We start from the raw sequence: 21588 nt of genomic DNA, 5'->3' as shown, positions 1-21588 counted from the left end.
TTACTAACGTGTGAAGCTTCCCCAGCATTATGCCTTGTGATCTGAGGTTTTATCTGCCGGCCACTGCTGCTGGTTCTACCTAGAAAGCAACCAGAGGGACTGGATGGAGGGGGGAGAGGGGAGGGGAGAGGGGAGAGAGGTGCTCCCCTTCCTTCTTGTCCTCTTTTAGCCTCTTTTGGTGCATGCGTTCTTCACAGAGAATATTAACCCCCTGGGTGTTTTCCCATTGACATTCTTCTAGGGGTTTTTTATTTGGCCGTTTATTGGCAGCGCTTACCCATCCGCCTGTGAAATGGAAAAGCACATGTTACTGTGGAGGCTGCTGGGCGGCCGCGCTGGCTCAGTCCACTTGGACCCCAGTAGACGCGGTCTATGCTGGTGGACTTGCTGCCTCCACGGGGCACGCAATTTCACGCTCTGCCAAGGTTGGGTCTGTGAGAGTTTGGGTTTGTGAATTTCTTCCTGGATATTAAGAATTTTTTTTTTCTTTGCCAAAATGCTGTATAGTCATTCCAATAGGTGACTGATAGGGGGTGGCTTTGGATTTCCTATAAAAATTCTGTAGTAAACCTGTTGATGTTATGGTATATGTCTCTAAAGAACACTTACTGTTTTCTTTGAGGGGGAGTTACACAGGCTTTTTTTAAAGAAAATTTTAGAAGTTTTTGGAATGCAGACATAAAATTAAAACTCACTTGTCACTTTATCGCACCAGAGAAAACAACTAATAACACTTTGCACACTTTTGTGTATATATATATATATATATATATATATATATATATATCCTTCTAAAGTGTGTATATATATCCTTCTAAAGTGTGTATATATATCCTTGGGAGGTATATACTAGGTGTATTGGTAAATAATGTGGATTTTGTAATCAAAGAAAACACGATAATTTCAAGAGAAACATCAAAAGTGCTTTATTCAAAGTAATGTCCATGGCTAGCTACACATTTCCCCCATCTTTCAGGTAATTTGTGGATACCGTCCCAATAGAACTTTTCTTGTTTTGAGGCAAACCATTCAGAGACCCAATTTTCCACTTCTTTGTATGTTTTGAAGTGCTGCTCAGAAAGTGCGTGTGCCATTGATCGGATAAAGTGGTAATCTGAAGGTTAAGGTCTGGTGAATATAGCAGGTTGGTTAATACTTCCCAGGCAAGATCTTTTAACTGGTTTTGAAGTGTGTGATGGTGTATCATCATGAAGCAAAATTACTTTGCCATGTCTTCTGGCCCATTCTGGTCTTTTTACAATCAAAGCATGGTTCAAATTGATTATTTGTCGGTAGCGATCAGTATTAACGGTTTCACCCGGTTTTAGAAGCTGATAATACACCATACCTTCCTGATCCCACCAAATGCAGAGCATTGTCTTCTTTCTGAAGCGATTTGGCCTTGCAATCGATGTTGATGGTTTACCTTGATCAACCCATGATTTTGTGCATTTGGGATTCTTAAAATAAATCCACTTTTCATCACCAGTCACAATTCGATGTAAAAAAAGACTTTCTTTCGTGCCGTTGAAGCAACACTTTACTGATGACTTTTCGGTTTTCCATTTGTCTTTTGTTCAGTTGATGTAGCACCCATTTTCCTTTCTTTAAAATCTTTCCCATTGCTTGTAAACGATTGGAAATTAATTGCTGAGCAACGTTTAATCTTTCTGCAAGTTGTTTTTGAGTTTGACATGCATCTTCATCCAATAATGCTTGTAATTGTTGATCTTCAAACTTCTGTGGTTAACCTGGACATTCTTTGTCTTTCACATCGAAATCATCACTTTTAAAGCGTTTAAAACAGTGTTCACAAGTATCTTGAGTTGGAGCATGTTCACCATAAGCTTCCTGAAGTATTCAGCAGCACTTTTCTTCAAAATAAAGTAATGAATTAAAACTTTCCGCAAATGCTCTTTTTTGGCATGAAATTCGACATTTTTAAGTGTAAAAATATCTATGATGTTAACACCTTCAGCAACTTTGACATCTGAAGTTTTGAAGCTTGTTGTCAATACAACAAAATAGCATACATGTCAAATCGCATATATATCAACATATGTGTAACTCCATCTATTGAAAAAAAATCCCCATTATTACCCGGTACACCTAGTATATATCCTTCTAAAAATGGAAGGAGGGAGCTTTAGAGGCGTCGTGACCTGGGTACACAGCCCTGCTCGGCCCCTTTCTTGATTTGTGGTCCTGGCCAGTCACATAGCCCTGAGCCTTAGGGTCCTCCTGTGCTGACCGGGGTTGGCGGCAGCGGCAATGCCTCGTCAGACTGCGAGGAGGACTCGGTGACTTTGCTGTGGTTTGGGTGTCTCTTGCACAGCGAGTATTCCAGACAATGGGATGATGATCGTTACTATTCGGTTTCCCTGGTTTCTTTGCTGTGCGTGGGGTGTTTGAGAAACTGCCCAAGACGAGCGGCTGGTCCTCTCCATGTCAGTGGAAACCCGGGCACCTGGGGCTCCCAGGGTGTGGTGGTTCTGAGCCACCCAGGGTTGAATGGACTTTCTTTCTGGCGCGTGTTTGGCTTTGACAGGGAGGGTATCGCATGGAGCGGGGGAGTGTGTCTGCTGTCGGGGGGCCCAGGGTCTGCAGAGAGCCACTGCCCAAGGGGACACTCAGAGGCCCCCGGAGACACTGATATTTGCCCCAAACAATCCCGAAGCAGCACTTCTGAGGCTGGACACAGGCAGGGGGCTGTGTGTCAGCTCTCCGCATGGAGAAGCCCTGCCCCACCCACGCCTTCAGCCTCCCCTGGACTCAGGCCATCCAAGTTGCTGGGTGTCTCCTCTCTGACAGGCACCTCACGAGTATTTCCTTCCATCCTCAACGCCCCCTTACAGGTGCGGAAATCAAGACTCAGTCCATCTTAACCTAATCTCACGCCTGCTGACTCCCAAGTCTATAATCATCGAGCTATGCCCCTTTCATAGAGGTGAGCAAACCCAGACTCAGAGATGCTCACTCGCTTGTCGACACTGTGCACCTGACACCAAGCCTTGGTCTGGCTCCACCTCCCCGTAGCTGCCTCTCCAAACCACACACACCTCTCCCAGCCCACCCCTGCAGTCAGACCCCACGGTCATCGGGTCGGAGCAAACAGGCTCTCAATCACAGTACCAGCTGATGGGTTTGCATTCAACTTGGCATTTGCCCGAAAGCACCAAAAGCAAAAGTTGGCCTCATCCCCCATATCCGCAGCCACCTCTGTGGCTATCTGCATTCCCTTTTTGTATCCAGACTTGCCTCTGGAGTGAAGGGAACTGCCCTGGAGGTAAAGACTGGTCAGAGCTAACTAAGCTCTGTGCTAGTTTGCAGGTTTCATAAAAAATCCATGCATTCATGTGTTTGCCTCCAAGGAGTTGAGTGTGGGTGTGGCAAAGCCCTGGACTGGACTCCAGGAAGCTGGCTTCTCTTCCACTCACCCTGATGGTCTGACGTCTTGGGCTGCTCGCTCCCTGCTTTCAAGCCTCAATTTCCCCTTCAAAAACTTGAAGCACTCATCTGTGAAATTTCTGTAATTCTGTATAACCATGGAGATCCTAAGCAAGGTGCTCAAGGAGGAATGACGATGGAGGAGATGAGACCCAGCTGAGCCAGTTTGTTAGAGGTGTCCTTCTTGCCTGTTGGAATGTCCACTCCTTGACCCTTTGGCCATGACCAAGCCATGTGGATCCCCACAACCCAGAGAGCCCAGCCTTGGCTGTGTCTTGACCTGGCTCCAAGCTGACACCCAGGCTGGGGCTGGAGGTGAGGTGTCCGGAGTAGGATGCATATCCACCCTCCCTCCAGCCAGGCTCAGTGGCTCCCTCTTCAATCCCTCATCTTGTTTATTTAAATGGTCCCACATCTGTGTTTGTGCTTCCTTTTTCTGCCTTGCTTTCTCTAATCATCTTCTCCTTTGTCTCTTTGTGTTCTCTCTCTCTCTCTCTCTCTCTTTCTCTCGGTAGTGGTGGGAGGAGTGGGGAAGGTGGCAGAGAGATAAGATTCTCCAATATTTAATTTTTATGGAAATCATGTCCTAGAAACCCCCAAGGGGCTGAAAATTGTTCTGTGTTTTCAGAATCCAGTGATGTTGCTGAAGTGGTTATGTTGTAAATAAAACCACATTACTGTCTGCAGCTCTCCCATGCTCTGCAAACACCCGGAAACTTGACAGTTTAATCCACTCAAGGAAGCAAAAAGGTTCGGGTCACTGGTGGGGGCAGCCTGTCCCCAGCCCTGGGATACAGGACTAGGAGGCATCAACGTGGGCAGCAGCATTGCAGCCAGGGAGGGAGACAGCGCCAGCGCCCTGAACAGAGCTACCATGTTGCTGAAATTTTCTCTGAACAGGAATCCCAGGAGATCCAAGCCCCCTGGGGTCCCTGGTGTTGGGGGGCAATGTTGCTTAGATGCGCCAGCTTTTTTCTCCTCCCTCATGCCCAGGGCGAAATGATCAACAAAAGGCTCATGCCCAAGTCCATTGCCAGTAATCTGGGGGGGAGTTGGGACCTGTAAAGGACATTCACTAATTTGTTCATTGGTTTGTCCATCAAACAGTCATTAAGCATCCACCATGTTCTAGAGAATACAGCAAAGCTCACAGACACACAGAAGTCCCTGCTCACACCCTCGGGGAAGGAAGCAAGCAATAAGCAGGTCAGCAAGTAAAACGGAGTGGATGTTGAATGCCGACAAGTTACGTGGAGGAAAATGAAGCCGAACCTTCAGTATTAACCCACGAGAAAGGAAAATATTTATTGGCTGAAAGTCTTGTACACAAATGTTCATAGCAACTTTATCTGTAATAGGTAGAGACCAGAAACAGCCCGTGTGTCCCTCAAGTGGATGAATCAACAGATTAGTACATCCACACACAGAATAATAGGGATAAGAAGGAACAATCTATTAACAGATAAAACAACATGGGTGGGTCTAACAAATACATTTCTGAATGAAAGAAAGCAGACACCCAAAAATAGACATTGGATGACTCCATTTATATTTTAGGCAAAATGAATCTGTGTCGGTAGAAATCATCAGCGGTTGCTGTGAGGGAGGGTGGGCTGATTGGAAAGGGGTGGAGGAAACGGGTGTGAGGGAAATGCTGGTCTTGATACACATGCATCAAGACTGCTGAGGGTACACTTAGGGTCAGAGGATCTCATCGCTGTTATACCCCAGTGAAACCAAATTAGAAGGCCCAGCAGCAGGGGAATAGGGTGGTGGGAGAATGTGGTGACTTGAAGTGGGCAATCCAGAGAAGGCCTCAGGAGAAGGCAAGTTGAAGAAAGTAAGGGAGAAAGCCACGTGGGTGTCTGGGGGAGGAACATTCTAGGCAGAGAGAACAGCAAGTGCAAAGGCCCTGAGGTGGGTATGTGACTACCTGGCCAAGGACTGGTAGGAAAGCTGGTGTATTCGCTTCCCAGGGCCGCTGTAGCAAGTGCTGCAGGCGGATGGGGGCTTCAACAACAGAGATTTGTTTCCTTGCAGCTCTGGAGGCCAGAGGTCTGAGATCCAGGTGTTGGTTTCTTCTGTCCCTAGACTGCACGTGGCCTTGGCCCTTTGTCTTCATGGGGCCCTCCCTTGGTCTGTGTGTTTGTGTTTGTGTTCTAATCACTTCTAATAACCACACCAGTCAGACTGGATTGGGGCCCACCCTCATGGCCCCATTTAAACATAATTACCTCTTTAAAGACCCTACCTCCAAAGCAGTCACGTTCTGAGGTAGGGGTTAGGATTTCAACATGTGAACACAGTTCCGCCTGTAACAGCCAGTGTGAATAGACGGGGACACAGCCAGGTGGCCGCGTGCTTGCCCCATCGCTGCCGTGGGCGCCCAGGCTGCTGTAGTGAAGGTGTTGATCTGGGAAGAGGCAGGAGGGAGGGTTGTGGGAGGGGATGGATGGTGATGGTGGGGGCTGGAGTCACAATTCCTGTGATGGCTTTTCACCAATTCATGGCAGCAGAACTTGCCTCCAGAAAGCCAGTGGTGTTCTGATGGAGGGGCCGGACGGACACAGATTTTGCTTTCTGTGCAGTTAGAGGCCCGGGGGTCCCCAGGGGGTTGTGGCATCTGGCTGGACATGCTGATGGGGTTTATCAGCCTTTGTCCGCTCACTCCCACGTCCCGTCGCCTTGGCCCTGCACCGGGACAGTGGCCCTGGCTGCCGTGCTGGATTGCCACTGCAGCTGACATTGGGGGCAGCTGTGGTTCGGGGCAGGGCTGGTTCCAAAGTGAGGGCCTCATTGTGGCCGCTGAGTCTTCACAGCAATCCTCTTCTGCATGTGCCTGATCAAGGCTGAAGGACCACAGGCTAACGGGGGCAGGGGCTTCTGGCCTTCCCTTGGTCCTGAGCTTTCCAGGCCTTGGAGGGGGAGCCAAAGTGAGGACCTTTAGGAAACAAACTCCTGGTGATCTAAGAGGCGGGGGGTCTGGGGCCCACCTCTAGTACAATTAAAGGCCTGAAGAGAGAAGAATAGGGGAGCACTTACCATGTGCTGGGCACTGGGCTGGGTCCTTCTCATGCACGGTCCTCCCTTCATTCTCCCCCCACTCTGTGAGCTGGGTGTCATTACCCCCACGTTACAGATGAGAAAACCAAGGTTCAGCAAGGGCAGGCATTTGCCCAAGGTCACGCTGGTACGGAATTGTGACTCTGGAACTTGAGTCCAGGTCTTTTAGATGATAAACATGGTGCTTTCTCTACTCTGTGCTGCTTCCTCCCTCTGACATAAACGTTCCTGGATACCCACCCCCATCCTCCAGCCCCATTTCAAGCATCTCCCAGGAAAGCCTTGGGGATAGCCGTCCTAGGCTCACTGCCCTCAGGGTGGGCCAGGGGAAGCTAGTGAGGGGGCCAGAGAGAAACGAGATCCTCCGGCTCTTCCAGGCAGGCCCATTCGTGGAAAGTGTCCATTTTACAGGTGGAGAGACTAAGGGGAGGTGACTTGCTTGTGGTCCCAGAGAATGTTTATGTGTTTTTCCAATGCAAAAGGGAGCTCTGAGCTCTAGAATTAATGCATTAATGAGATGGTGTGTGTGTGTGTGTGTGTGTGTGTGTGTGTGTGTGTGTGTAGGTGGGTAGGGGTTCATGCGTAGTGGAAGAACAGTGAAAACATCCTCTGTCTGTCCTACGTGACAGCTCAGCTTTGAGAGAGAGACGCGGGCCTGGGCCCTGGTAAAAGTCCTGGCAGAGGCAAAGCTGCCCCTCAGCCTTGAAGAAGGGTGAGGGAGGCGGGGAGGGGCTTTCAGGGAGGCTGGGCATCTAGTGGAGAATTCAGCCTGTGCCTGGAACAACAGCCCTGCATGCAGGCAGCTTCAGGCAGCATCTCCTCCCCTCGCCCCTGCACCCTCTCCCCTCCCCCAGTCTCAGCGCTGCCCTCCCTTGGCTGGGACACCACCTCTGTTGTCTTCGCTGAGATCCTTAGCTTTGCCAAGCCGTGCTCAGAAGACGCTATTGATTTCCTTTTATTTACTTATTTATGAGATTTCTCCATTGGCACAAAAAAAAAAAAAGAAAGAGGTTTGTGCAGCGCTTCTCTCAGCAATGAGAAGTTTTCTCCGCCCACAGCCTCCCTCTCGCTCACACTCCTAGACTCCTCTCCTGTCTCCACACTCCATGCAAGTCCTCCTGCATGCAAGATGCAGGGACGGGCAGAGATGAAATGGGGCTACGTGGCCTACGCAGTGCCACGTACATAGTAGGTGCTCCAAACTACCTGCGAGAGAGGTGGGTGAAGGAAGTGTTGAGTGAGCCGTGGCTGATGCCGGAGGGTTAGGGGACAGAGGACGGCCCACTCCTCTGTGAGCACCGAGCCTGAGCCGGGCTCAGTGCTGGGCAGCTAGGACCCTTCTCATCTAGTCCCCATAATAACCGTGCAAGGTGGATTTTATTACTTTTGTTCAGTGTGAAATTCAGAGAGGTTCAGCACCTTGCCCGAGGTTACCCAGCCCGTGAACCCAAATTCACATCCAGGCCTTCCGGATGCCAGGGCCCAGCGCTTCATCGTCCAGTGTAGTCCCTCGGGGAACAAGAAACCATGCAAGAGACCGCCAGGAGCTGAACCCTGGCAGGGCCCTTCCGTCCTCAGGAAGCCCTCTGGGGCTCAGCACCTCGGTGGATCCAAGTCTACTCTTGCCCACCCCTCCTGTCTTGGAGAGGTGGGTGTGTGGGCATCTGTCCTTGGTCCTGAACACCCAGCAGTGGGATTCAGGCATAGGATTGGATTGGGTCTCTCCAGGCAGAGCTAGTGGGAATTCCAGACGTCACTCAGGGCTCCCGGTTTGTTAGTTAAACCTGTGACACGTTGAGCCCTAACTGCCCTGTGTGGGCTGATCTGCCCCGTTCTGACCCACACACACATTTTCTCCCATGAATGCCACTGTCTGGAGCGCCTGTTCCCACCCCGGTGCTCCTGACTGCCTCCTGGACGTCTCAGGAGCCCAGATCCAGGCTCTGCTCCCTCCTTGCACACCTGACTCACCTGCTACAGCATCCTCTCACTGCGCTGTGCCTGCTGGATTGTCGCCAGCCAGCTGTGAGCTGCTGGAGGGCAGGAGTCATATCTCATTGAGTTGGTCTCCCTGGACTTGGGCACCAAGCCCGGCACTAGAAGGACGGACAGACATTCCTGTTGCTCCCCTGCAGCCGGCTGTGGGTCCACGTGTTCATCCTGCAGCTGCGGGAGGCGTGGCCTTTGCATTCACCTCGATGCTTCTCTTCCTCTCCATGTCTGGCAGGAGTTCCCCTTGGCCATCCTCAGAGGCTGGGAGTGCTACTGTGCTTACCCCACCTCCCAGTTCAACCTGCGGGATGCTGTGGACGGCTCGCTGTGTGGCCAGGAGTCTGAGGCACAGAAGCTGGCAGAGTACTGCGAGGTCTACCAGACGCCCGTGCAAGGTGAGCCCCGCCCCAGAGGTGGGCAGGGCCTGAAGGGTCCTCCTCCCCGTGCCTGCCTCTGCTGGTGGCATGTGGTCTGGGGGTTTGGAAATGCTGGCCATGGTGGAGTGTGAAGTCCTGGGGTAGGAAAGGCATCTGTGTACAAACCCCGGGATCCTTGTGGATGGTCTCATCTTGGGATAATGGATGGAGGAGACCTCTGCCATCTCTGGAGGCTGGACCAGGATGCAGGGCTCAGTTTGAAAAGCACGTGACCTTAGTATGAATTTCTCTGAGGATGAAGGTGGTTTGGAGAAGAAAGGAAGAGCAGAGAGGCAGGGTCCAGAGGGACAGCAATGGCAAGGTAGCGGCACTGGGTGGCATGGGAGCTCAGGGCCACAAGGGCCTCAAAGGCCTCCCGAGGCAGCCCAGGACCTGGGGTCCAGTAAGGCTCCTGGGTGGTGGTGGGTAGCATCAGGTCTGCCCGGCTGACCCTTGGAGCTTGTGGAGGAAGAGCAGAGAGGGAGGGATAATGCCCCCTTACGGAGCCTGCTGTGACCCAGCACAGCCCAGGGCTTTGGGGCTTCCATCTGAAGATTTCAGGCAGCCCTGGGTGGCGGGGGGGGGAGGAAGAGGAGGCTCAGAGAGGTCACTTGCCTGAAATTCGTCCAGCAAGTTTGTTGTTGGCTGTACCTCAGGGTGTGGCATTGGTCCACCCAGCCATGACCCCAGCCACCTCCCCTGGAGTTACCTGTGCTGTGCCAATAGCCAAGGCTTGGCTGTGGCCATGGAGACAAAACGGGCTGCGGGTCCACAGGTGCCAATTTGCACCACACTCTTGCGTGGGCTTTGGGGCCTCGTGGTCCCTGGGGCTGTCTCTGGCCAGCCACGTGCAGGTGGCGAACCCCTCCCCCTCAGCTCACACCTGTATTAAGCGGGAGTCTCGGGTCAGCAGTTTCTATCTAGGGGAGTCCGACGGTGAGTCTGAATCACCATGGGGGTGAGTGACCCTGAGATGACCTCTGGCTTTCAGACACTCGGTGCACCGACAGGAGGTTCCTGCCCACCAAGTCCAAAGTGTTTGTGGCTTTGTCGAGCTTCCCGGGTGCCGGGAACACCTGGGCACGGCACCTCATTGAGCATGCCACTGGCTTCTATACCGGGAGCTACTACTTCGACGGAACTCTCTACAACAAAGGTGAGCAAAGGCAGAGAGCGGGGAAGGCGGCTCCTGTGGCCAGGCCGTCCCCGGGGAGTGGGGAGCAGTGCTTCTCCCACGCGTGTGTGTCAGAACCTCCCCGAGGGCTTGGTAAATGCAGCAGATTCCCTGGCCGCGCCTCCGAGTCTGGCTCAGTTGATCTGGGAACTGCCGTTTCGGGCAGGTTCCCGTGAGGATGCAGGCCGGCCTCGGGCCACACTTCGAGTGACAGCTCATGGGCTCCCCTCTGGATTCCAAGGGAAAGCCTCGTAGCTTGGATTCCCTCTCTAGAAACCTTTCCTGGATTTTCCTTACTTTTCAGAACCCTCAATAATTAAGTGAGACGGTATCTGTTAACTCCTTTTTTCTTTGTAGGCAAGGGGTAGCTTATCAAAATGCTTTTTTTTTTTTTTAATCCTCACCCGAGGACATGCTTAGAGAGAGGAAGGGAAAGAGAGTGAGAGAGAAATAACCATGTGAGAGAGAAGCATCCGTCAGTTGCCCTCCGCACACACCCCGACTGGGGATCCAACCATAACCCAGATGTGTGCCCTGGCCGGCAATCAGCCGGCAACCTTTTCCGTGCACAGGACGGAACTCAACCAACTGAGCCACCCCAGTGAGGCTCACAGTGCTATGTTTTAAAAATAGGTCTTAAAATCTTCAAGAGTTTTATGCTTTAAAATCTTGCAGAAATAAGGGGCCTTATTAGGCTACGTAAGTGAACATAAATGGCTTGAGTCTGCGCTGTTTCAGAACCAAGAATCTCAGGTAAGTCCAGGGGCATCTCAATGTGTGAAATACATTTCTCTGTTGTCAAGTGTCACAACAACTAAGTTTCATCACTAGAGCTTGGTGTAGGAAAAGAGGGTGCTATGGTAGCATCCTAGAGAAAACGGAAACTTCTGAGCTTGGCAGTGGGTTCTGGAATCACCCACAGCAACCTCAGTCTGGTTGGGACAAAGCCAAGGTTGTTCATATAACCCTTAGTCCTTGGGAGCCTTGGTTATGGGTACCTACAGGTGAGTGGTCAGGTGAAGCACGTGGTCCTACCCCGTCTGGCCTAGTCCCCTGGGAACCACCCACTGTGTACAGCAAGCATGTCAAACTCAAAGGCTAACACGGGCCAAATAAATGAGGCATGTGGCCCGCGGGCCGCGAGTTTGACATGCTTGGTGTACAGGCTGCAGTAACCTGCCTCGTTCACCTAGAAGGCTTTCACCTGTCTCTCACAGCTGGCTCTTTGGGTCCCCAAATGGCTAAGTGGCCCAGTGGTTTGAACAGCCATATATAAGTGTTGGGCGACTGCCTCAGCATGGTTTTAGAGATACCAGGACATCTTTGAGCCTTACAGTTAGATGTAGCCACTGCCTCAGAGCACTTACAGAGCAATGACATGTGCAGATGGGAAATTCACAAGGCAGCTCCAGAGCCAAAATGCCAACCCTGTCCTGGGTGAACGTGGTTGAGTTGTAAGGAAGAGTGGCCGCTGTTGGCATAGGCGGAGGCAGTACAAAAGGCACCTTGGGTCTCGAGTGTCAAAGACTGCATCTCAGGTTTACACAGCCCAGAGCTGGACTCCTCCTTTCCCGGAAACTCCCAGCTGCTTGACAGAATGAATCAAAGCAAAACTTTCACTGTTTGGCCCATGAAAGAGATGAGTTTGAAACGTGTGGAGCTTCAGTAGGTGAACCCAGAATTCCAGGTTCAAAAGAAACTTGCAAATACAGATGCTTCCCAGCCAATCATGAAAGGGGTGAAGGCTTATTTATGTTTCAAAGAGCCCAAGATAAGCTCATGCACATCTATGGAGCATGTCCCCAGAGCTGGCTGCCAGAGCTACGCTGGGATGTGGTTGGGAAACAAGATTCAGAGGACATTTTTCTCTGACATCCCACTATACCCTCTAACTAGTCGCTGCTAATCTTCGTTCCCATAGCCTCTATTCTCTGTAGTATACTTGGGCTATTTCCCTACTAGACTGTAAGCATAAGGACAGGGTCTGAGTCTTGATCCCTGACATAAAATTGGACTCAGCATGAGCACACAATAATCGGTGTTAATAAAAATGTGACTCTTTGTGTGGGCGGGTAGAGAGTGACCTTCTCAGCCAGAAGTGATTCGGGCTTGAACGCCCAGGACTGGCCCAAGGGACCCAGGAAGAAGGCAGGCCCCCAGCCCAGAGAGATTGTTCCAGGGGAGCACGGCTCTGTTCATAGAAACGGCCCTGGGTTCTGCAGGGCCGGGCTCAACCACTGTGGATGAGGCCTTGGCCAGACCTGCTCTGGGGTCCCAGGTAGAGACTCTCCATAGATGCAAGGCTGGGGCTCTGTTACAGGACCATGGCATGAGGTCAGAGGGAGGGGCAGCAGCTGCTCACAGCCCTTGAGTGTAATGATGGGGATCCTGCTCCTACTGTGGGGAGCTGGGTGGAAGTGGGGGGCTTCTCGGGGACACACACAGCCACATGGAGAGAGCCCTGGCTCTGTTGCCATGGTGCTGTGTGATCCTGGGCAAGTCACACACCCACTCTGAACCTCAGTCACATCATCCAGTTATGCGTGCAGCTATAATTGACTCGCAGGGGTATTTGTGATATTCATGTGAAATTGCCAAGAAAATACTCAAATGTATGCATCTCCAGCGTTTAGAGACAGGGCATGATCAAGCCCTCTGACTCCTGACTCCTGGGGATCTGCAGGAGGTGCCTTATCTCCTTTGTCTAGCAGACGCCATCTTTCCCAACTCTTAGACATCTCCTGCTGTCTTGGGCAGGGTCAGTCCTGTAGAGGCTGCTCCTGTCAACCATCGTAGGCCCTCCCAGTGCCCTCTGCTCGGCCCCTATTGCCAGCCTTCCCTCAGGCGTGCAGGTGAGCATTAGGATCTGTCTGCCGCCTGGCAGTGTGGGTCCCACAATGCCTTCCTCCAAAGCGGCCCTCTCCTTCCCCCCGGGCAGGGTTTAAGGGCGAGAAGGACCATTGGCGGAGCCGGCGCACCATCTGTGTGAAGACCCACGAGAGCGGCAGGAGGGAGATCGAGATGTTCGACTCCGCCATCCTGCTCATCCGGAACCCGTACAGGTCCCTGGTGGCCGAATTCAACAGGAAGTGCGCCGGGCACCTGGGCTACGCGGCTGACCGCAACTGGAAGAGCAAAGGTAGAGAGGGGCCTGGGGGCGGGGCCTCACTGCAACGTTATTCTCGGAGTCACCTGCTGACATGCTTACTGAAGTAAACTGTGTGCCAGGCACTGGGCAAGGCCCCGGGGGCCCAGGGAAAGGGGTCAGGGTCTCTGCCCTCAAGGCACGCAGTCAGCTTTAGGCAGCGAATGGCAGAGGTGAGTAATATAAAGCCAAGTGTGTTCCTCCGAAATAAAGCTGCCTTCAGCAGGGTGGGGGCGTGATGAGATGCAGGGCTGTAGGCAGGCAGGCTGTGCCTCTGTCCCTGCGTGGCTCTGGGTCAGCTGGGGCTGACCTGTGTCTCCCCCCGCCCTTTCCCCATCACCCTTCACCTAGAGTCTAGGTGAATCGTAATGTAAATATCTGTGTTTTCCGATGGTCTTAGGCTCTACAGCAGCAGTTCTCAACCTGTGGTCACGACCCACAGGTTGAGAACCGCTAGCAGGGTCGCCTAAGACCATCGGAAAACAGAGATATTTACATTACGATTCATAACAGTAGCAAAATTACAGTTATGAAGTAGCAACGAAAATCATTTTACGGTTGGGGGTCACCACAACATGAGGAACTGTATTAAAGGGTCGCAGCATCAGAAAGGTTGAGAACCACTGCCTTAGAGTGACAGGGGGGCCAGGAGAGGAAGCCTGGCCAGCACAGCCTCTTCCTCTCACCGGGAGGCCCAGCAGCTGCCCCACACACGCTGCTCGGTCCCTGCCCCCCACATCAGGTGTGCATAGTTGCCAGTGACAAGATCCAGGTGAAGGAGGGTGCCTCGATTCCCACCTGTCTTCAATGCTGCTGTCATGCACCGTGTGCAGCCCAGCTCTCCCTGGCCAGGTGCAGTCGCTAAGGTCAAGGAATTCATAGCACAAGAGAGAGAGAGAGAGCCAGTGCTTGGTCCGTGCAGTTCACATTTGTTTTAACTCGATGTGTTTGCTGGGAGGCAGGCAGACTCAAGGTCACGTCTTCCCGGCTTAGGACTCCTCAGAGCCCAGCCTGATATTAACCCTTATTCACACTAAGTCACCTTCCTCAGCAGGGGTTCAGGCAGGTTGGCCCTGGGCAGTGGGTGATGGAAAATCCTGGCCGCTTCCCTGGGCATCCAGGGGGACCAGCAGCCCTCCGGGCTGGGCCCTGACACGGCACCCCTCTGTCCCCCCCAGAGTGGCCGGACTTCGTCAACAGCTATGCCTCGTGGTGGTCCTCGCACGTGCTGGACTGGCTCAAGTACGGCAAGCGGCTGCTGGTGGTGCACTACGAGGAGCTGCGGCGCAGCCTGGTGCCCACGCTGCGGGAGATGGTGGCCTTCCTCAACGTGTCCGTGAGCGAGGAGCGGCTGCTCTGCGTGGAGAACAACAAGGAAGGCAGCTTCCGGCGCCACGGCCGGCGCCCGCATGACCCTGAGCCCTTCACCCCGGAGATGAAGGACTTGATCAATGGCTACATCCGGACAGTGGACAAGGCCCTGCGTGACCACAACTGGGCTGGGCTGCCCAGGGAGTACGTGCCCAGATGATAGGCCGCCGCTCTTCGCGCCCTGCTGAGAGCCAGCCGCCCCCGGGGCTGCACCCGCTCAGATGCTCAGGTGGTGGCCTCGCTGGGACACGGGCTGCCCAGTGCCGCCTCCCTCGGGTGCAGGGAGACCAGCCACAAACCCTTAGCCCACCCGGGCAGACACGATGCCACAGGACAGACACACGCTCCTAGCTAGACACGCTTAGACACGCCACTCCACGCTACAGTGCCTGTTTTGACAAGCCCAAGTCACCATGCAGGGTGTGCCAGACACTCCCAGACTTGCCAGCACACAGTCTCCAGGCCATGTGTTCCCAGAGGCTCAGTCTGTCTCTCGCAGACACACGTGCACCTGGGTTCTCAGAGGCTCCAGGTTTCCTTTTGTCAGCCCCAAGCATGGAGTTACTGGTCAGGGTTCTTGACTGCGGGGGCTGGGCTGGGCGGGCACCTGCTCTGAGCAGCAAGAGGTGGGCTCACGGACTGTTGCTACCGGGCCACGTGGTCCTGACATCCCATAAATGTGTGTGGTGTGACCACTGGGCACCACGAACTCTGCGGCCATGCCTCCCGCTCTCTGTGGATGGGCTGGCGGCACCGTGGGCAGAGTAGACCTCGCCTTCCAGGGTGGAGAGTCAGCTGCTCAAATGGCCTTGTAGCTTGCTTGCACCTTGGCCAGGCATGCAGGTGAGGAGAATAATGGTGACAGGGTGCATCCAGGTCAGGACGAGTCACTGCCCATAGGAAGGCACCTGACACTTGGCAGGTGCTTCTGGATGTTGGGTGAGCAAGTAGGTGCAAAGGCCCTACCTGCTTCTGGCTCCCAGAAGCCGTAGCCCCGGGCCTGGCTCTGTGGGAGAGCAGAGCACAGGAAGGGGGATCCATCTGTCCTCTTGAGAAAGTCTGTTTGTGTCCAAGTTGGGGCTAGTCTATAGCTCGCAGCTTCTCCATAAAGAGGATACTGTCCCCACCGGCCAAGGAGTAAAAGCAGACCTGTATTCAGGGGAGGTGTGTGGTAAATGCATCAGGAACCTTTGAACAGTGACACCCCGACTGTCTACAGATTCCAACTTTAACAGCCAGGCTATGGAGTGACACAAACCTGTGCTAAAACATGTAATTTTCATGGATTTCGTCTCCTGTTGTGGATCAATTTGGAAACACCAAAATATATAATTTTAAGAAGCTAAATCACATTCTGATAATCCCAATGATGTGGAAATGAGAGAAAAGAATAGACAGGCTTCCAAACCCTGGGAAGAAAGCTGCTTAATTATGTGAGCATCTTGTAATGAAGTCTCTTGCAGCTAAAATTAGATTTGGAGTGCATGAATATGCAGTAATGTTTGCACACCAGAATGCATTTTTTTTCTCTTAAAAGTAGCAGGAGCTACTTGGTACTTAGGGGGCCCTAAGGGGAGAGATGAAAATGCTGGGGTTGATCTTTGTGGCTGCAGAGGTTTGTTCTGACTGGAAATTTATTGGAGGTGTTTGAAATGTGATGCCTCCAGTTCATTCAGGTTTAGGGAGAAATTGATTGGTCAAAACCCTCACTGATCACTATGCAGTAGTGGGCAAGTTGACTTGAGCAAGTAGAGTAGAGTAGAAACAATACAGGGTCTGCAAATTGGAGGATTGTGGTGTACTCCAAGCTCTGCTCTGCTATGATCTTGGGGAGGCCTTTTCCCTCTCTGGTCTCAGTTTTCCACCCATAAAATAAGGGGTGTGGTGGATGTTGTTGATTGCATCCCCAATGTTCATTCCCCCATTTCCTTTCCCAGCAGGCCCTGATTTCTGTTTGGGGATTTTATGATCTGGCTGGGCTGTCTTGACTATCACTTCCAGGGCTGAATGCATGACCTAAACTAAGCCATTATCACATTCCAGCTCTCTGGCTACAGTGACTGGTTCAGGTATGGCTATGTGAGCAAAGCATCCAGAGGGTATTTCAAGACTTTTTCTGGGAATGTTGGGTAGAGGCTTTTTTTATCCACCCTGCTGGATGTGCAAGAGGAAGTAGGTAGTCTTGAGTCTTGATGGTGGCTGTCTTGGGACCATGAAGGAGAATCACTCTCAGCCTGAAGTCGACACTACTGAAGGGAGAGTCCAGAGGCAGAAGAAGCCAGGTCCTTGGTGACATTGTATAAGTATAGGATCAAGCTTTACCTGTGATTGGCTCCATCTCTGGACAGTTTTGTTCCATGAGCCAATAAATTACCTTCATTGTTTAAATTGGATTGAGTTGGGCTTTTGTTACATCCCAGGGCAATGTCCACACCGCTTGGAATAAAAGGCCCTGGGGTCCTGACATTCTCTGTTTCTGGCTGATGTAGATAAAGACCAAAACTCAGACCAGTGTGAGCTGGTAAAATTAGAAAGTTGCTTTTTACAGGAACGGGTCTGGGTGTGAAATGTTCAATAGAAGGCTGTGCTTAGTCAGCCAGGACAAGAAGCATTTTTAAGTCAGTACACAGTGAAGTCACCTATATATCCTGAGAAAAGTATCCCTTGTTTGTCCAGCCCAAACCACAAATTAATCCTTAACCAACACTTTGTTATCATCTCTACTTGACCGATGGGAGGACTAGGACACCAACTTTAATGATTGTAATGTATGGCCCTGTTGTATTTATCATAACTCTTTTCATGAAGAATATGATGTGATCTTGGAAGGGATGCTTTGATACGCTATTTGAATTGAAGGTGTGACCTCCTTCAAGAGACATTTTTAGTAATAGTTGATGGGCAGTAAACTGCCTTAAAAGAAAGGTAGTTATGGTTAGTCACAGCTTTGGTTTGCTGAGTGAGACATGCAAGCTTGGGGCAGAGCAGAATCGCTGCCATTGGAGGCGAGGTGAGTGATGAAACAGAGTTCCCCTCCTCCAACCTCCCCTCTTTAACTCTACTGTGTGATAAAAATTAGAGGGACAAAGGGAGTTATAGTCCCTATCTTCAAACTCTCCTTGGAATGTCTGACTCTAATACAATATGCAGAATGAAGGTCTATACTATAGGTAGACAAAGCCAAGAATCCCAGGAAATGGATGTAAGTATATTTTCCTCTGCCATGGGAAATATAAGCAGGTCCATCCTAAGTAACAAGAACAATTGCTTATATCAAATAAGGAATCTTAATATCAAACAAAAATAAAAACAATTCCAGTTGGTGCTGTAAGCATAAGTATGAGCTGAATGAATTACCTTTCCAAGGTGTCTTCAGTACCTGAGACATTTCTTTAGATTCAGACATCAGCAGTTACAGATACATGTCTTGATGGTGTGGCCAATGATGATTCATAACAGTAAACTGTTCTTACAAGTCATGAAGTTCTACAAACATCATTCCACATGTGCCTCGGTGAGGTGGGCATTATAATATCCATGGAGGGGCGAGGAGAGAAATTTAGTTTCTGAGTATGTTACCCAAAGTTCACATCCTTTATTGTGTAGGTAAGAAAAATGAGACTTAGAATGGGAAAGGGTTTCCCACGAGGTCGTGCTGTGAGAATGAATGGTGGAGATAGGGCTGGAAAGAGGGCTCTTCCATGAAACCACCTGACTACCCTCATACTGCATTCCTGTAACTCTTCAAGAAATTGCTGGAAATGAGGCAAATATGCCATTAAGCTCATTTGGAAGCGACCCCATTAATTTCACTGCTAGTACTATTTTGTGGGCACCTGAATTCAATTTGAAGAGTCATTCATCAAGCCTGCTCCGTACCTGAAAACTTGGTTAGATGGTGCAGGCCTTTCACAGGAGTGGGGTCAGAAAGATGGACCATAACTTGCCATAAGGAAGGAGTTTGGGGGTTTTATCTGTGTCACAAACATCCCAGGCAGCAGAAAAGCCCTGTTCCCAAAAGATATTGACAGACAGGCATCTTCGGTGGGCCTGAGCCCAGCAGTGTGCATGCGCTGATGAGTATGCGTGCTTGCAGGTGTGAGCTCCAGCTGCTGATGGACAGCTGCCCCTTTGAGTCCCAGGCCAGCCTACCTGAGCATTACAAGTGACAAGAGTCAGGTTGCATGACTTTGGCATCAACTCACTTGGATAACTCAACCTCCCATAAGCAGAGCTACCATATCCAGATGACACAGGGAGGCCAGGGCAAGCACACAGTGTGTCTGGGAGAATGCCTGGGAATGCGGAGCAGTGACATCAGGCACGGATACTTCCCTCTCTACCCAGCCTTCAGCCATCTACATTGTACCATCAGACATTGCCAAGGTTGAGATCACAACTCTCCAGAATCACATGGATTCGTTTTCTATTGCTACATAAATAACCACAAACTGAGCAGATGAAAACAACACATATTTTACTCCACAGCTTCTTTAGGTAAGCGGTCTCAGCTCAGCTTAGATGGGTCCTCTGCTTCAGAATCTCACTGGACTGCAATCAAGGTGTGATCCAGGCTGCGTTCTCATCTGGGGAGGAAGTGTCCATGTCTAATTCACTGATTGTTGGCAGAATTAAGTCACTTGTTGTTATAAGATTGAGGCTCTCAGTCTCTCCAGCCCACCCACAGTTCTCAATAAGTGGGCCTCTCGTAGACAGTTCACAACACAGCTGTTGGCTTTTTTAGGCTGGCTGCAGAGTGAGACAGTCTGACATACATTACATAGGAATGCCATCTCTTCACCTTTGCTGTCTTCTGAATAAGAAGCAAGTCACAGACCCTACCAAACTCAAGGGTAGGAGATTACACAGGGTCATGAATGCCAGGAATTGGGGACCATTGGGGACCGACCGTCTTTAGATCTGTTCATCATAACACCAATATGGAAAAAGTCCAGAAATCAGTGCATTTCTTATGTTGTGTAGAGCTCTGCCGACCACTGGATTACATTGAATGTAGTGGATATTTTGAAGAATCATCCAAGTTATATCCATGTTATAATAATGAGTGTAGATCTAATGTCCCCAATCCACTGCCTTGACATTAACAGAATCATCAGGAACGTCCCCAATTCATATTGACCACCTCTATACACACTCTTTATTTCTCTTGCTCAACACATGGTGAGCCCTTCAATAACTTCTTTCTTTAATTTTAGGACATTATTAACTATTATTGATTTGAATATTGCCACCTCTTTCCTTTCTAATCCCTCATTCTGGCATTCCTTTACACTGATGCTGGAACATGAAAATCTAGTTTCCACATCTCAGTTCTTCTTACGTATTTTCCATCTCTTAATCCCAGTGCTGGGTTCTGGGAGAAGTCTTTGACAGTCAAGAATTATAATTTACTCTTCACTGTGTACATTATTCTATTCAACCAACCTGTTAATTTCTATAATTATCTTTTTTATTCCCAATACCTCTAAGTGATTAGAACTTGTTTCACAGATGATGCCCCTTCATAGCTCTCTGAGGATATTAAATATACATATGTAAATGTTCTCTACTGATTGCTCAATTAATTCTGTTTTGGGGGGTGTGAGTTTTTTCATTGGTTGATTCTGCTGTTTTTCCCATGGTTTTGGTTTTCATCAAAATGTTGGCAATTGTGTATTCATAAAAGGGGAAGAGAATTGTGCAAGGATCAACCATCCTGGCTGCCCCAGGTTTGATACCTCAACTAATGGCTCTTTAATTACCTCAAACCACCTCCTGCCCTCCAACTCCAACTCTTGATAGGGAGCACTGACCTTTCTGAGGCACAGCTACCAGCAATGTCCTGGGTGCTGATTTCCTCATCTTTCTGTTTTCTGTCTTTCAGAGTTTGTTCAGTTTTGGGTTCACTCTGGTTCTCTTTTTGTTTTCAAGCATAGCTAGGTTATCTTATACATTTGATTTAAGGAGGGGGGAAAAACCAGAGCAAGTGCTTGCTTAATCTACCAAGATTATGAACACCAGTTCCTTGATCATGGACACCAGCTCCTTCATCATGGACACCAGCTCCTTCATCATGGACCCCAACTCCTTGATCATGATCACCAGCTCCTTCATCATGATTACCAGCTCCTTCATCGTGATCACTAGCTTTTTGATCATGGACACCAGCTCTATCTTTGATATCTTCAGGTGACCTAAAAGGATTGCAAAAATTCCTGGCTTGGAGTGAGAGTTTTATTCTAGAATCATTGTTTCCTCACTATGTGAGTTTGGACAAGTGTCTTCCTCTCTCTGAATCTCAACTTATTCATTAAAACAATGAAATGTTTGACATAAAAATTGTCTTAGGCCTTATCCAGCTTTGGCCTTCTAAAATTTTGTTTATCTCATCTGCAGAATCTGGTGAAAAGGAACAATCTCTGTCCCTGCTCAAAGTACAGGCCCTCACCAAAATGTCCTACAGACTGGACTTCACTGAGAAGCCAATCTTTGTCCAGAATCTTCCCAAATGGAGAGTGCCATGGGAAAAGTAAAATAGCATTAATTTAATTTTTGTTTCTTCCCTCCACTCTTCATTTTTAAAATGTTGATAACCAATTCACCAACATTTCTCATTAACTTGAAAACTGTATTTACATATGTCCATCACTAGATTTTAAACCATGGGAGGCGGGGACAGCATTGTGTCTTGTATTTATTTTTGTAACCTCTGCCTTTAGCACAGGACAAGGATGCAGGAGGCACAGGAAGTATTAGTGAACTAGAAGGGGGATGCACAAAAACCCTAAATCACCTGGCTTTTAAAGTTTTTCAGGAAAATAATATCTTCCTAAAAAATAATGTCTTGCTTTTTTTATCTGTGAATTGAGAGGATGTTGCTGAATATACTTGATTGAATTTTTCCATCACCTCCCTATTGGGAACTGAGTTTAGCCATAACTATTTAGTGTTACAAGTAAAAAAAAAAAAAAAAAAGTGAA

The 21588-nt window shown here is 49.9% G+C and overlaps 1 protein-coding gene across 2 annotated transcripts in view; it reads left to right on the top strand.

The window, feature by feature from the left end:
- The window catches only part of WSCD1 (WSC domain containing 1), a 48629-nt gene extending 27804 nt beyond the window's left edge, over positions 1-20825 (top strand). For both annotated transcript variants that reach the window (XM_079797930.1, XM_079797929.1), the window contains exons 6-9: positions 8738-8897; positions 9910-10074; positions 13031-13231; positions 14416-20825. In XM_079797930.1, the coding sequence (XP_079654056.1) occupies positions 8738-8897; positions 9910-10074; positions 13031-13231; positions 14416-14768 (879 nt within the window). In that variant the 3' untranslated portion in view covers positions 14769-20825. The remainder of the gene's footprint in view (positions 1-8737; positions 8898-9909; positions 10075-13030; positions 13232-14415) is intronic.
- Positions 20826-21588: the final 763 nt, after the last annotated feature.

This window comes from Cnephaeus nilssonii, assembly GCF_951640355.1.
Source record: "Cnephaeus nilssonii genome assembly, chromosome: 19".
NCBI classification, from domain to species: Eukaryota; Metazoa; Chordata; class Mammalia; order Chiroptera; family Vespertilionidae; genus Cnephaeus; species Cnephaeus nilssonii.
This window is presented reverse-complemented; position numbering and strand designations above follow the sequence as displayed.